At 39.6% G+C, this 15,656-nt stretch overlaps 1 protein-coding gene across 3 annotated transcripts in view; it reads left to right on the top strand.

Moving 5' to 3' along the window:
- The first annotated feature begins 1,875 nt into the window (after window positions 1-1,875).
- Window positions 1,876-15,656, top strand: part of kcnd3 (potassium voltage-gated channel, Shal-related subfamily, member 3) — a 94,802-nt gene continuing 81,021 nt past the window's right edge. Inside the window, exons 1-3 of one of the 3 annotated variants that reach the window (XM_017414960.3) lie at window positions 1,876-2,000; window positions 2,137-2,231; window positions 2,926-4,105. In XM_017414960.3, the coding sequence (XP_017270449.1) occupies window positions 3,003-4,105 (1,103 nt within the window). In that variant the 5' untranslated portion in view covers window positions 1,876-2,000; window positions 2,137-2,231; window positions 2,926-3,002. Of the gene's footprint in view, window positions 2,087-2,136; window positions 2,232-2,925; window positions 4,106-15,656 lie in introns of all 3 variants that reach the window. The other 2 variants (XM_017414961.3, XM_017414962.3) reach the window with 2 other exon arrangements.

Raw genomic sequence — 15,656 nt, 5'->3', positions numbered from 1 at the left:
TAGGAGGAATTTAGGTAGAGGATATGATGAGTATTATTACAGTTTACAAACTTACTGTATGAGCTGTACCTGCCTGTTCCCAGTGCAGATACTGAGCACCCTGAACATTTCTGTCCAAACCCGTCTGTTTGTCTATGTATTCGCGAGTAAAGTTACATGTAGAGATGATGACCAGACACTGCAGACACCCAGATCCTCAGAAAAGATTTGAAATGGAAAATCTTAAAGACTGAAATACACTGTAACTCAGAGTTGTCAGGCTGAAGAAATAGCAATATAATAAGTTGTCTTTCTGTTGAAGCTTTTTGAGTGGTTGAGTAAATACTGTCAAGTTTCCTGGAGCTCATGGTCTTCATTAATATGGCAGCTTTATACAATATAGTATTTCTGCAAAAGTGATTTATGTCTGAGTAACCAGTGGGTCTCCAGAGGAAAGCAAAAACTGATTCCTAGAAACTACAGCTGAGATTAAATGCAGTGACTATACCAGAGTTGGAACCAAAGGTATCTGAATTTTTTCTCAACAATGGTTTTGACTAGAAAATGCTAAGAAAGCATTTCTGAATAAGAAATGCTTTTAATGTGGTTTTTGTAATGTGGCTTGCAGTTCAACAGGCAGATTTAAAAAAACATGTCTAGAATGGTGTCATAAAATGTCAATTTAATTTTTTTCCACAGATTAAGTTTATGAGGCTTAGATTGATTAAGCCAATCATAAAATATTTAATTTTCATTAAATAAATTTTTAAATATTTAGGGAGAAAAAAAACTATAAAAAAGCTTAACATATTGTCTCTCTAGTCATTCAGTAGCATTTAGTATTTACAGTAAATCCACTGATCCTACTATTTATTATTTACCACTTGTAACTTTTTCAGGAGAGAAACTTAGACATCCCTCTCCCCAGTGACACTCTCCATTTCCTCCTGGGGGACCCCAAGGTGTCCCCAGGCCAGAGAGGATACATGATCCCTCAAGCGAGTTCTGGGTCTGCCCTGGGGTGTCCTTACAGTAGGACGTGCCTGGAAAACCTCCAGAGGGATTTACCTGGGAGGCATCCATGTCAGATGCTTGAACCACCTCAGCTGACTTCTTATGATGTGGAGAAGCAGTGGCTGTTCTCCAAGCTCCTCATCTTATCTCTAAGGCTGAGCTCAGCCACCCTATGAAGGAAACGCATTTCTTGTCTTCACTTGTACTCACGATCTTGTTCTTTCTGTCGTGATTGGTTAGTTCAGAAATATAATTTAAAAGCATTTATATGAGAAGACGTTGGTTGTAAACTTTCTGATTCTGCTCCACTAAAAAAAAAGAAGAATGTGATTCAGATGAATCAGGTGGCTGGACAAAAAAAACTTGTCCCTTTACTGCTGAATGTGTAAGTTTATACTATCAGGTATCTTATTTTATGTTAAAATCGTGTCTACATATGTGAATTGTTTCTGATACCCTCAAGGGGATGATAAATAAATAAATAAATAAATTTGGTTTTAAATAAAAAGAAATAAAAGTTTGTTTTAATGACCAGGGGGCCCAATGGGTGTTCTTTAGGGAGCCTTGATTCTTAGCTGCGCCCCTGGCCTGATGGCTCATGTGGGGAAACTCAGCTGTTGTTGTTGTTGTTGTTGAGATGTGAAAAATCATATCGCTAACACTGGGAGCAAAACTGAACAACTTACTGAGTGAGAAAGCCAATTAGCTTTTAGTCTTTTTTTTTTCTTCTTCTTCTTCTTCTTCTTCTTCTTCTTCTTCTTCTTCTTTTCGGTGCATCATTTTAAATCCAGCTCCAGCTGCTGTTTAGTTCACAGCCCACCCTGCGCAGAGAGAGAGGAGAGGGAGGGAGGGATGAAGAGAGAGAGAGGAAGAGCGCTCCTCCTCCTCTTCCTCCTCCGTCTCCTCTCAGCGCTCATCCCGAAAAGCCAAGGTAATTCGGTTCTCACGGCGGAGTCCGCTCCTCATCTCTCCCCTCGCATGATGGAAACTGAATTAACCCAGCTGTGGTACGTCGGTCACCGGTACTTTGCTGCTTTTCACTCCAGCGCCGTCTAATCTCCTCCTCTGTCTTTGCTGAATAACTTCTTTCCTGGTATGTATTTAGATCTCTCTCTCTCTCTCTCTGTGTGTGTCTCTCTTCAGACGCTCTTTCAGAAACAGAACCCAAACCGTCGGGTTGTAACTACAGAGTTCTGGGAGACGGTCGTGCACCTTTTTGGATGAAGAGTTTTTACCCGGTGAGTTGGAGTCTCTTCCTGCGATAACATCAGGAGCTGCGATCAACCTGTTCCGCTCCTTCAGCCTCAGCAGCCACTCTGTCATTTACAATAATCCACATATCCGGCTAATATAGTGCATTTCAAGTCAGTAGCTTGTTTAATTTACTCTGGAAGAAGCATGCGCTGTTCTCTGCCACTTCTTATTTGCTTATTTGCTTTTTTTATTATTATTATTTTACTTGGAACTCAACAGGTTTTGGGTCTTCTGTGTTCTTTTAAATCACTGTAAGGAAAGCCATCTGAACAGTTCCTTTTTGTATTTTTGCTTCCTTTGCTTTAATTTTTGACACCAATAAGGGGTTGACTTATGAGCGGCACTGCAGAGGTGAGGTGAGACATATAACCTTGACGTGAAGAAAGATAATGTTGTTGGACATGAAACATGTTTCTATAATTAACGTTTTAAACATAGCTCTATTTTAAAGGATGTAAGTAGTTCTTATTTAGGTGATTTTACGCTTTTAAAGGTCTACATTACCTTTATAGAATAAATGTTTTATGATTCATTTTTTGCTTTTTGTGTTAGTTCATATCTGACTTTTAGTATGCTTATTATTTTTTTCTACATGCTTTACAGTCAAGTGGCTCAAATTGTGTTTTCTCATAACGGATCTCACTCTCTCCCTGACCCTCTCTGTTTGCTCTGCTTCAGATGGTGAATGAGCTGAAGTCAAGCTGGTTGTGAAGGTGCTGGACTTGTTCCCCCCTACACCCCGAGCCGGACACAGCATGGCGGCGGGAGTAGCGGCATGGCTTCCGTTTGCGCGGGCAGCGGCCATCGGCTGGATGCCCGTGGCCAACTTGCCCATGCCAATTGCGCCCACTGAAAAGAACAAGAGGCAGGACGAGCTCATCATTCTCAACGTCAGTGGACGGCGCTTCCAGACCTGGAGGAACACGCTGGACCGTTATCCTGACACGCTGCTCGGCAGCTCAGAGAAGGAGTTCTTCTACAACGAAGAGACCAAAGAGTACTTCTTTGATCGCGACCCCGATGTGTTTCGCAGCGTGCTCAACTTCTACCGCACAGGCAAGCTCCACTATCCGCGCTATGAGTGCATCTCCTCTTACGACGAGGAGCTGGCGTTTTTTGGTATCGTCCCGGAGATCATTGGAGACTGCTGCTACGAAGAGTACAAGGACAGGAAGAGGGAGAACGTGGAGCGCCTCATGGATGACCAGGAGGACAACAAAGATGCAAAGCTGCCCAACATGACCTTCAGAGAGACCATGTGGCGGGCCTTTGAGAACCCTCACACTTCCACCATGGCCCTGGTCTTCTACTATGTCACTGGCTTTTTTATTGCTGTCTCTGTCATCACCAATGTCGTAGAGACAGTGCCCTGTGGCTCAGCGCCCAATCAGAAGGAGGTGCCATGTGGCGAGCGCTACACCGTGGCCTTTTTCTGCATGGACACAGCCTGCGTGATGATCTTCACCGTGGAGTACCTGATGCGTCTCTACGCCGCGCCCAACCGCTACCGTTTCATGAGATCTGTGATGAGCATCATTGATGTGGTGGCCATCTTGCCCTACTACATCGGCCTGGTGATGACAGACAACGAGGACGTGAGCGGGGCTTTTGTGACACTTCGCGTTTTCCGCGTGTTCCGAATCTTTAAGTTCTCCCGTCACTCGCAGGGCCTGCGCATCCTGGGCTACACGCTGAAGAGCTGTGCCTCGGAGCTGGGCTTCCTGCTCTTCTCCCTTACAATGGCCATAATTATCTTTGCTACTGTCATGTTCTACGCAGAGAAGGGTTCAAGCTCCAGCAAATTCACCAGCATCCCAGCTTCCTTCTGGTACACCATCGTTACTATGACAACGCTTGGGTAAGAGCAGAGCAGACACATCTTTTATCTGCTTTTCACTTGCTCTGTTTGAGTGTGTTTGAATACATGCCCACGTATGACAGTGTGTGCATGTCTTTTTGCGGTTGTCTGTGCAAATGTTTGATTACGGTTTAACTTGAAATGTCTGATTTTGAGAGCTCCAAACCTTGCAAGTCCCTCAGAAGTCAAATCTACCCTATTTGCTGCAAACTTTGCACATAATGATAAGGAACTACAGAGAAAGAGCACTTTTCTCTGCGCTGCTGGTTTTTCCTTCTTCTTTTTTTTTTCTTCTGGCACTATTCTTCAGGGAAAAGCAGCCATCAAGACATTCTCTTTCAGTAATGACTGTGCCACTGCTCACCCTTCAAACATCACAGATAAGAGGAATATGGACAAATGTAGAGAAAAATGCAAAGTTGAAAGCATCTTAGTGAAACAAAACATTAGAGAGGAAATGGAGAAGCAGATTATACCATTACCTCCCTCTCTGACATGCCCTGCAAATAGCAGAGACGCATTTTCAGAATCAACTGAAACGGACTCTGCATGCAGAGAGCACTCCTGCTACTTAACTCACTCTTTGTGAATTGCTAGTTGCTGACCTTGAAGTGCTTTGAGGTTAGCTTCTGTGATGCACATAATCGGAATGCTCCCTATTACACAAGATTCAATTATTTGCGTTAGATTACTGGCAGAGATAATTATTGTTAGCAGACAGTTTTTAAAAAGCTTTTAAAAAGCTTACATGTTACCATTAATGCCTGATTAACCTGCAGCCTGGGCTGTGCCGTAAATTGGCTGCGATCAAGATTTACAGGATGGATGGTTCGAGCAGTTTGGTGCATTAAGTTGTTTTCTTTTTCAGCCCGTTTTTCTTAATTTTTTTGCGATCCTCTATCCCCCCCTTCACACACACACACACACATATACACACAAACAAATAGTTATGTGATGCAGCACTATTAGGGCTAATGGTAATTTGTTTTATGACTGCCCCCCTGTTTTGTGCGTGAGTCAGACAGAGAAGCTGATAAATTGCAGCATCCTGCTAAATGTCAGAGTCATTGAGGCCATAAACAGCTCTGAGCTCATTGCTGTGACACACTTGGCACCCTGTCATCATGCCCTGCCATTCACAACCTGCCCAGCAGATCTGGTGTTGTGCAGATATTTGTTTCTGGATCCATTGTGGGGTCTATGGATAAACAAATAACCATTGAACTGAGGGCATTTTCTGCTCTGTTGGTTGTTAATAATCAGGGCATGCAGGAGCTTGTGTCGCTACACATCCTAGCCCGTGCTTGAGCATCTTACCTGTCACTTCTCACCTGAGATGCTAAATCAGTCTCCTGTTGCTTTCAGAGAAGGATCAGCATCTGGGTTTGTGTGTGTGTGTTAGTTAAGAGAATGGTAGCTGTTGAGCTTTGTCTCATCAAGAGGGTGTCAGAGTGACTAATGATGTGGTCCGCTGCTTTGCTGACTAATGTAAACCTCCCTGACATTCTGGTCTCTGCTTACAGTTCACGTCAGTAACACGCGCACGTTCCCTCCGTGTATTCGCACATGCATAAACACATAAAGGAAAACGTGGGTTCGTATTTTCTCTCCATGTGACAGGGAGTTTTTCAAGGGTATTGCAGGATTCAAAGCTCACAGGCGTAAAATTTATACAAAGTTTGGCCACTTTCCTTCTCTGGGATCTGTGGGAAAGTAACACAAGTGTCAGCTGTGGAAAAATGTATACTCATTTAAGTAAATAAGATGGAATTCAGGTTCCATCAATAATCTTTTTTTTTTTAACTTCTTGTCCTTCTGTGTAGGAGTAGGAGTTTAGAGCTTATATTTGTGCTGCTGAGTTTCTTTGTCTTTGTTCTCTTTTTGGAAACATATCTTCCACATGCATATTTAATTGTCTGACATGAAGATTTATGTTGTTTTTGCTCTGAAAACCAAGACATGTTTGTTGGTGTTTCAGCAGTGTAAGTAAACACGATAACACACTGGTATGTGTCCTTCCTCGCCTCCTCGGTACATGCAGTCTGTGGCCTCCTGCTGCTGCTTTGTGTTTTGTTTATGTGACAGAGATCCAGCCTCGCTCTGAATCTGTAATCCCTCCTCTGTGTTAAAGAGTTAAATACCAGGTAAATATATAATATATAGTTTCTTTAACAACATTTGTGGTATGTATGAGAAAAGAAGGAAAACTGAGTGTGACATTACAACTACTCAAGTGAGTTAACAATTCACCAGCTTCCATCTTTGGAGTGCTGTGTGACTAGAAGATTAGCTGAAATCCTGCAAATGAGGCATTTGAGCAGATAGAAACAAAGCTTTAGAGACATCAGACATTCAAGTAATAGGAACTGTGAGGGATTTTGTTCTCTTGTTAAACAAATTAATTTTAGCTGTTAGGTAATGATATATTTAATGTTTTTTAGACTTTAAATTCAAAACTGGAGGATGGAAAACTGTTTTAATGTGTATCAAAGAGGATCACAGCAAGTGTGTGATGTTGTAGTACTGGTTTGACTAGACGTCACAATTCACCTCTTTATTTACATAGTGAAAAACATACAAATAAATGACTTAATTATCCTGGCATGATTCCCATGCAGCCATTAGGTTATGATAAACAATGATACAAAGTGTATTTTGTACACATTATATGATGATCTATTCTAATATCTTCCCACTCTGCAGTTGGCCTCAGTGCTCTAATGGCTTTTATGTCTAACATGTCATCCGGAGTGAGTCACTAAATGCAAGATGTTGACTATGTCATTATTAAAAATTCAGAAAGATACTTTATGGAAATGTTCAGCAGTTGTAGTTGGAAATAATGTTTTTTGGCACTAGATCATTTAGATATATCCTTCTCAGAAGTACCTCGCTGTCTTGTTAAAAAACTGCAGCACAATCATTAAAAAACTTTGGTATGAATCTCTGGATTATACCCCAAATTCTCACCTGTTATGGTCAATGGAAAGTTGGAATTTTGAAGTGAACATTTTTCCTACTCAGACAGTGAGATAAACCTAACAACATACCTCGTCAAAATCCAACATGGCTGCTCAATGTTTAGTTGGGCTCAGTCGGGCATACTATTTTCTTCCCGATGTAGTAAAGGCCCCAAACGTAACACAGAGTTACAGGGAGAATTGAACAAGCAAACTTTGAAGTGTCTTTGATGGATGGGATCCAAAATGACCAAACAGGCAGACATGTTTCTTGGATACAGACAACACTGGATTCACTTGAAGTCCTGGAGCAAAACTGTATCTGACAGTCATTGGTTTGTCATGAACTTCTTTGATAATTTCACATCTTTTGTTTTTCTGTTTTGTACACTAAATAAGAAAAAACTGAATTATAAATGATTATCATTGCTTGGACTTTTGGGAAACCTATTTTGTAATCGAATAATCTTACTTGATGTTTGATGTTGTTTTTGAATTAGACAGCATAAAGTCATAAGATTTGTTACGCTTAAAAGAACTACCTAACAACCTGCCACATACTACTGAAGTTACATCTACTCAAAACATGGACCAGTAATGACAGTTACCTTAGTTTGGAATAGTAGTGGAGACTGTAAAACAGTAACTTGGTACTACAATACATTCATTATCATAAATGCTGAGAATTTACCTAATCTGGACACTATTCCTGGCATAAAATTTTGTCAGTAAGTAACAGAAAAACAAGACGAGTTCTTAGATTATGTTTGTATTCAAGGGATGAATTCTTAGAATTCAAAATAAGTCATTTTTTAAGAAACCAAATTTGCACTCATTTTTAGACTTACAGAGCCCAGGTATGCCCTTCGACTGATCAGGAAGCACATTCTTCTTCTGCTCTTGCACAGGACTGCGGTCTCTTTAGGATATTCAGCAATTTCTATCCATCTTTTTAGGCATTAAATGCCTTGACATCTCTGCTTAAGAACTTGTCTCTGCCAAACAAACCGGGTTTTTTTCCTCCTTAAACTGCAACCACACCTCTGTGATGACTGATGTGTGTACTGCTATTGGCTTTAGGAGCTACAGTGACTTTTTAGATCACCATAACTTGGTTTCAAGCACAAAATGCTGACAGATGCGAATATGATTGACACAACTGAATAGATACTTTTACTGTCTTTTTCTTTTTCAAATTTAGTTGAATTCTGTAAAAAAAAAAATCATGCAGTTTTCAGAAACCCTTTGGTGAGGATGGCAAACCAGGTTGATGACAGTTCAGAAATACACTTTGCTCAATTTTAATTCACTGGTCAGTTGCTTTTTTTATTTGCAGTCACTCTTTAAGGCACTATCCAGATTTTATACAAGTGGCTTCCTGAGTAAAAACACAAAATGAGTCATTTGGCTTAGAGATTTGCATTCTGAGATTACTAAATCTGTTTTTAACACATACCCTAGCATGTTGAATAGCTGGCATCTAACATTAAGTTCTCAAACTGAGAAAAACCCTTCGATCCCAAACAAAACCCCTTCAAGATTAAAAAAAGAAGTCCAGTTGCCTTGAGTTCAACTTGCTGGATTACCATCTTTTGAATGACTAAGAATCTGCACCAGGAAATAAACTAAACTTTGGCAGGCTGCCCAACCGTACACTGTGTGGCAAATATTTACTACTCAGTTTTTTAAACAGTTTGAAAAAGATAAAATAGAATGTTTTCTAAAAATGGGCAAAACATATATATATATATATATATATATATATATATATATATCCTTATATCCTTACAGTAAAAACCTTTGCTGTTTTAGAACACCTTTAACTACTTTTTTCAGAAGACTTCCTCCAATACTGAGCCTTTAGTCTGCAAAGAACCTGTGGATTTTGCACTTTGCAGCAGTGGATCAGCAGATAGAGTGGCTGTCCTTAAACCAAGGGTTCAATTCCTAACCCTGTCACATTTCGCCAGTTTCCTTGGGCCTGATACCAAACTCACATTGCCCCCAATATTCCAGAAACAAGGTTAAAAGGCACAGTAAAATTGTGGGCCATATACCACTGCGTTTATGATAAAGGTCAGGAAATGGAAGCTCTCTAAATTCAGGGGCAGTCAGTTTGAGCACAGTCTGTACAAAGAAAGGCAGAAAAAGACTTAGTTGGACAGCTGACATAGATGGGAAAAAAATTGTGTGAAACAGCGTAAATAAAGAGAACATTTTAACATTTTATCTGAAGGATTTTTTATATATTTAAAGAGAACATTACCAATATGCACAGCATATTATTTTTGCTACAGTGAAATTGTACCTCCTGTGATTGTTAGGACTTTCTGTTATGCTGGACACATTTTTTTTTTTTAAGTTTCATTTGCAATCTTCTACACCAAGCTAGTTTTACTTTTCAAAATTATTTCAGTAATTACTGGTTTAAAACTTGATCAACTGAATTTGTTTTCTTCTAATTACAGCAGCAGTTTGATAAAGTAAACACTATTTAAAAATGCAAGAAAAGAGAAGAATATGAAGTTGTTTCAGTTGTTTGCTGAGGTCTGTTTTGCATAAACAAGACATGTCAGCTGGTTTCTTCGCATGTTGCCATCTTTGGACTCATTAGGCTGCTGCAGCTGATGAAGTCTAGATAAGAGCTGGTGTGTTTCGTTGTGTTGTACTCATTAGCATAGCTGTGCATGCGTGTGATTTCAAATGCTTATCACAAACCAGCTGCTTTTTGATCACTAGGCCTTGAGGATCAATGGGCTGCTCTGTGTCTCCCTGACAACCACACCAGACCTCTCATGCACATTATCGTTGACTCTGGTGCTGAGGTTTCATGTCGTAAATGTGTTGCAGAGGCGGTTCAGTATGCCCACACGTGATGCAGTGAGCATGAATGCATATCCTTGTTTGTGTGCTTGTTTAAACCATGCATTAGGCTTTTGCCACTAAAGATGTAGAGCATAAATGTTGGAAGCAGCAGCTTGTGCGGAACAACGATCAATGCAAACAAGGAAGTATGGATTTTAAATATGACAGCTGCTGGTAGGGTTGTTAATTAAAACGGGTGATGAGAGTGTGACTTGATGTGATGTCACTGACCCGTTATCTTGGATTTATGAACGCAGTTATACAGTTTGTAACCTCTTCTTTTTTTAAGGTCAAAAGTGGTACACTTAGGCTCAGAGAGTTTTTCAGAGTTTGAGTAATGACAGCAGAACATTAGTAGAAAATATGCACACATTGCAAGGGTTTGAAGTGTGAAATGATTTTTATTTCTTTATATTTGTTACTTTGAACCAACATGTAAAAAAAAAAAAAAATGGAATCTCAAATCTCTGTAGAGGAATACTGAAAAGCATGCAGTCTTCTCTGGATGTTCTGTCTGAGCACTTGCTGAATCAAATCAACTTCCCCTCACCCACTGGTGTCTTTATTTCCTTAATTAAATCAGGATTAATTTCAGAAAAAAAAATTAATTATTCATAAAAAAGGAAATAGTGATCATTAAAGGTTTTTCAAGGCATTTATTCCAGGGGAAGATACATGGAGATACTGCAGGCAACATTTGCACTGATACCGTGTTTGACAATCCTTGTTCTTTACTTCAGTATTACGTCAAGCTGTGAATTTATTAACCAACAGATAACAGTCAAAGTTCTTTGGATTCTGAGTTTAAATAGCTGCTAACTGTTTCTTTACCTTAAACACAGTTCTCGTTTTCCTTAACTTAAAGTGTATATGAAGTGTGCATCAGAGCTCCAGCAGTAAAACTGGCAGTTATCACAGTATGTAAGTCTAAACAATAAGATGGTAATTATCATTTGCTCTAAATTATACCTGATATGAATATATAGTTACTGTGTCAGAATAGAAAACATTGCCAGGAGCGAATGCCAACCAGTCCCCTTTTTCTCTTTCCACCAAAAAAATCAGTCCATTTTCACCCTTCACACCTTTCCTTTTTCTTGTTTTCCCCATGACTGATGTGTGTCCTAAGGTTCTGTGCAAGCTGCAGTCTTAGTGGCGTGTTTGTGTGAAGACAAATGTTTCTAGGTTTTGCATGTTCTGTCTTGCAGGTCAGTGCACCTTGCTGCAGTAATTATTTACTGCTCAGTGTGTTTTCGATGCATGGGGCCTGTTGGGGCTCAGGCACCGGGACTGACTGGCATTGAAGGCCTGCAAGGCTTGGATTACTGTGAAAATTCAAAATGATGTCTGACTTTGTATGATAATTTACTTTCATCTGTTGTCTGGGTGATGGGAAGGGGGTATCAGTCTGACAGATTGAAGCTCGCTCACCTTTCAATCAAATGCATGACTTTCTTTTTTTAGCTGTTCAGTAAATTAATTTCTGGTGTTCATATGCAAGCTTAAAAGGATGCCACACTGCAAAATGTTTTAGGAAATGCAAAAAGCTGAATATTACATTTGTTAAGCCCATTTTTCATGTGGAAGAAAACAGGTGCTCATAGCTGATAACCTTTGTATTTCTGTTTCTTTAGTATCAACATTTTAATTAAGAAATGTTTAGTACGTATTAATCTGGTTATGATTATACATCACTTGTGTTTGTACACTGCATGCTATATAATCACATACTAACTGAATTTATTCTGTTTGTCTCTCACACTGACCATGTATTTGTGGTCATATTGGTGATCAGTATTTTGTGTGCAGACTGAATGATTTGGGGACAGATTTCCCAACATTTGGATTAGTGGACAGTTCTCTCCCCATGAATTAATCAAGCATCTAGTTATTTGTCATTTCACAAGATGGGATTGAGCAGTATAATGCAAACAGGATTTAGTCCACATTATGAAAATCTGATGTAGACCAATCTGGGGGCAGGTGAGGGCTTTGTAGGTGAAAGAAACGTTCAACATTATTTCTTTCTCTTTTAAATCTTTCTGGTGGAATTTGGGTAAAAAAGGTTTATTCAAGAGCACTGGCTGTATTAAAAATACTTGTGCTTTGTCATCCTACTTACTGAATATATCGTACAAATGAGTATATTTTTATTTATTGCATTTTTCTATTAATTTCTCGGAATTGTTAACAGTCCCTCCCTTGTCTAGCTAAAGTACTGAGGCACAAAAGAGCCAGATTTTTATATGTGAAAACAAACAGTGTCTCTACCTGTTGCTCAGTATTCTGGCCCATCTATTTTATTCATCTTTGGACAATACACTATAGCAGACCAAAGGGAAAAAAAGACCATCCTTCAATCTGACTTTGCTTTACTCATACTTGGGTTTTCTTCTTTCTCTTTCTGGGTCAATTACTCACGTTGTGTATGCTTAATTGTATGAATCATACTTAAAACCACATGGATGACATAATGATGAGTCTTATAATCTTGATGGCAGAAAAGGGCTGTAACATTTCTGTATAAAAGAGCAGGCTACGCTGTTTGCGAGTCTTATTAAGACTGGCAGTCTAAAACAAGACGTGAAGCATTCAGCCAAGCCAGCGGCCATATAAGAGTGGCACCAAATGCATCCTGACATTTAATAAAAAGCTAAACACAAAGCAGTCTTGGGGCTAATTGGAATATTATTAATTTTGCTGTTTTTACATTGAACCAATTATGTAATAAAGAAAGAAACTGACCTGACTATAACTTGACAACAGAATGTATAGGTCATTGCTGTCATTTACTTGAAAACTTCAAACGGTGAGAACTTCTGAATGTTAAATCCACTGTCATTGCTTTATAGTGCTAACAAGATTGCCAGTGCATGGTTGCATATTGTGCAGTGGCAATTACTGAATTGGTTTTAAAGTTAAGCACCTAAAAAATGATTGATTAATGACATTCTATATCCTGGCATTTGTCCTTAATTTGAGTAGCAGTGAAAAGGTGATCCATTTTTCTGAGTAACTGAAAATGAGTCTAAGAACCTCAAAATAAACCAGTAATCAATCAGCAGGCCTACATGAAGAATAAATGAGGACAGATGTCACAAAAAAGGGACGCAGTAGTGGATGTAGTTAATACCTGCTGTTTGTGTATTTGTATTTTGGGTCACAGAAATCAAATCTTTACCCCAATCAGCTTTCCAAAATCTGAAATGATTACTTTTAGCTCTCCCAGATCCTCATTCAGACTTTTTCTGTCCTATTGTTTATGTATAGTTTACCCTCATTTCTTGCAGAGATCTGGATGGTCGCCCACTTTTTGAAAAACAGTACAGAGTGCCAAGCCTTTCAAGCTTTTACAAATATTCTTCTACCTGGCCACCTGTCAACCAAAGGCGAATGGAATGGTGGTGATGGGGGGTGTTTGTGGCCAATGTGACTGTGAAGGGTAATTTACCTGGAGGGTCTCTCAGTAGGCCAGTTGAATCATGTACTTTGTTTTCCACATCTTATCATCACTGACGTGCCGCACATGTTGATGGTCTTATAGGACGTGGCGTCCTGGCCAACTTCATCTGGACTAACTGGACAAAAATGATTTGAGAGAGGCTCAAGGTGTTGAAGCAAGAGGACTGTTTGTCAGTCAGGCAGTTCCTGCCTGTCTGTCTTTTACCGTCTGTCACAGCTGAGTGCCCTCAGCCATGATTCCTCCAAGTCTACAACACTTGTGCCCAGTCCATTTCAATTACCAGCAGGCTCTCAGCGAGGAGCCGCAAAATGAGTCGGTGATTATCACTTTCCAGGGTGTTTTCTGGACAGCTGATGACTGCCGCCCACAGAAAGCCATGAAAAGAGTTATAATCGTTTTCTACAATTTTTAGGCCTCTGTTTGTGATGCAAGGGGTACATTTTTAGCTGCACGGCTCATGATGATCATGGCTCTGGTCCAGATCAAAATAACTACTGTACTCATTACCATTCTTTTATTCCTAAAGGATAAAATGCAGTTTCACTAATTTTCACATTTTCATCAGCCTCATCCGTGCATTGCTTTAAGTTCCAATTAATGCTGATTATGAGTAAGTTTGAAATAAGTACGTGAATAAATATTCTATAATTTTTGGCTTTTGTATTTTTTTACATGATTTCAAAAAGGTGGTAGAAATTCAAAACCTCTTTTTCTGACTTTCTTGCATAAACGAAGCTCGTTTTAGGAGGACAGTAGCAACGATACTTGGTAAAACATCATTGTTGTCATTGTTTTATTAGAGTGGCCCATGATTTAGCTTGCTTTGAGCAAATAACCAAATGTAAACAGTTATAGATTAGACAGTATTGTGTCCACTGGGCAAACATGCTCATTACTGTTTGGGTAATGGAGGCTGAAGGGAATGTGAGTGATACTTCCTGGTATATGTAGGCCAAGTCATAGAAATAAATCACCTCTCATTCATTCCCTGTAGAGAATGTAATAAACCATTTCTGAATGAGTCTGAGTAATTTTCCCAGGTTTTCAGACAGGCTTTTGAACAGGTTGACATCATTGTTCCATTTTTATGCGCTCTCACTCATTCGCTGACTTGTAAGCATTTGTTCTCACATGCACGCTCTCCGTCTCCCCGTGTTTGTGTCTTTCTGGGCTTACTATAATTCATAAACTCTACTCTGTGCTGATTATTCAGGGTGACAAAAGCAATTGTTCTGCTACACTAAATCTGTGGGGATTATTGCTTGTCTCTGTCGCTCTTCTCTTTGCTTTAGTGTATGTGTGCCTACGTGGGTCGTCATCGCCGCCCTGTGAGGCTTCATGGATAATAATCTTACCAGATTTCATGTCATGACATTTTATTGGGGTCAGTTAAAAATAATAACCAACCACCTTGGTTAATGGTTAAAATTTTGATTTACCTCTGTGTGTTGTCATACTTACGTCAATACATGGAAACAGGATGTGTCCTTCGCAGAGCTAGGAATCAACTTTTTGTCATCCAGATGTTATTGAAGGATTACCCATGCTGAGGGATTAATCCAGCTATATGTGCCATCTGACAACACTAAACATCGGGATGAGCATGAAAGTCTAGTAATGGACTAAAACCATTAGCAGATTTCAGTAAGCTCTTCAAAGGTTGACTGGTGGTAATATTAATTTAATTTCCAAACCCCTCTTGTGGGGAACCCATCAACCTCAGTGAGGTAACAGGCCCATGGTCCACTTCTGCTCAGTAAGAAGTCTCTTTAAGACATTCGCTGGCTTCATTTTGCACAAGACAATCAGCATCCTGTTTTAATCTTATTAGCATCGAACTAACACCACATCAATAACCTGCTCAAACCTGAGAGCTCAGAAGTCTTTCCAGTTTTTGAGGTGCTTCTCTCGTTTACAGTTTAAATAAATGCCATACCTAATGCACTATACAGTAATCATTTAAGCTCTTGAGAGGAGATGCTTTGTAACCTTGATGCTGAATTCAAGAATAATGCACTTCAATGTTATCCATGAGGGACAATTGAACATGTGCAGAGTGAGTAAATTGATTTTGTTTCTCTGCAGAAGCTTGGCTGATAAGACACAACCTCAACGTTCAGACGCAGTGTGTAAAACAGAAGGTTTAGCAGAGGGGAAAACCAGTTATTGGCCAGTTTGTAAGAAAAAAAGAAAAAGGTTATGACATTCAGTCTTAGATCAGGAGTAATCCATACATAAAGGATACATTTTGTTAGTGGCTGCA

This window comes from Kryptolebias marmoratus, linkage group LG8, assembly GCF_001649575.2.
Source record: "Kryptolebias marmoratus isolate JLee-2015 linkage group LG8, ASM164957v2, whole genome shotgun sequence".
In the NCBI taxonomy this organism is placed as follows: domain Eukaryota; kingdom Metazoa; phylum Chordata; class Actinopteri; order Cyprinodontiformes; family Rivulidae; genus Kryptolebias; species Kryptolebias marmoratus.
The sequence above is the reverse complement of the archived record's forward strand: the minus strand, read 5'-3'. Positions and strand labels throughout refer to the sequence as shown.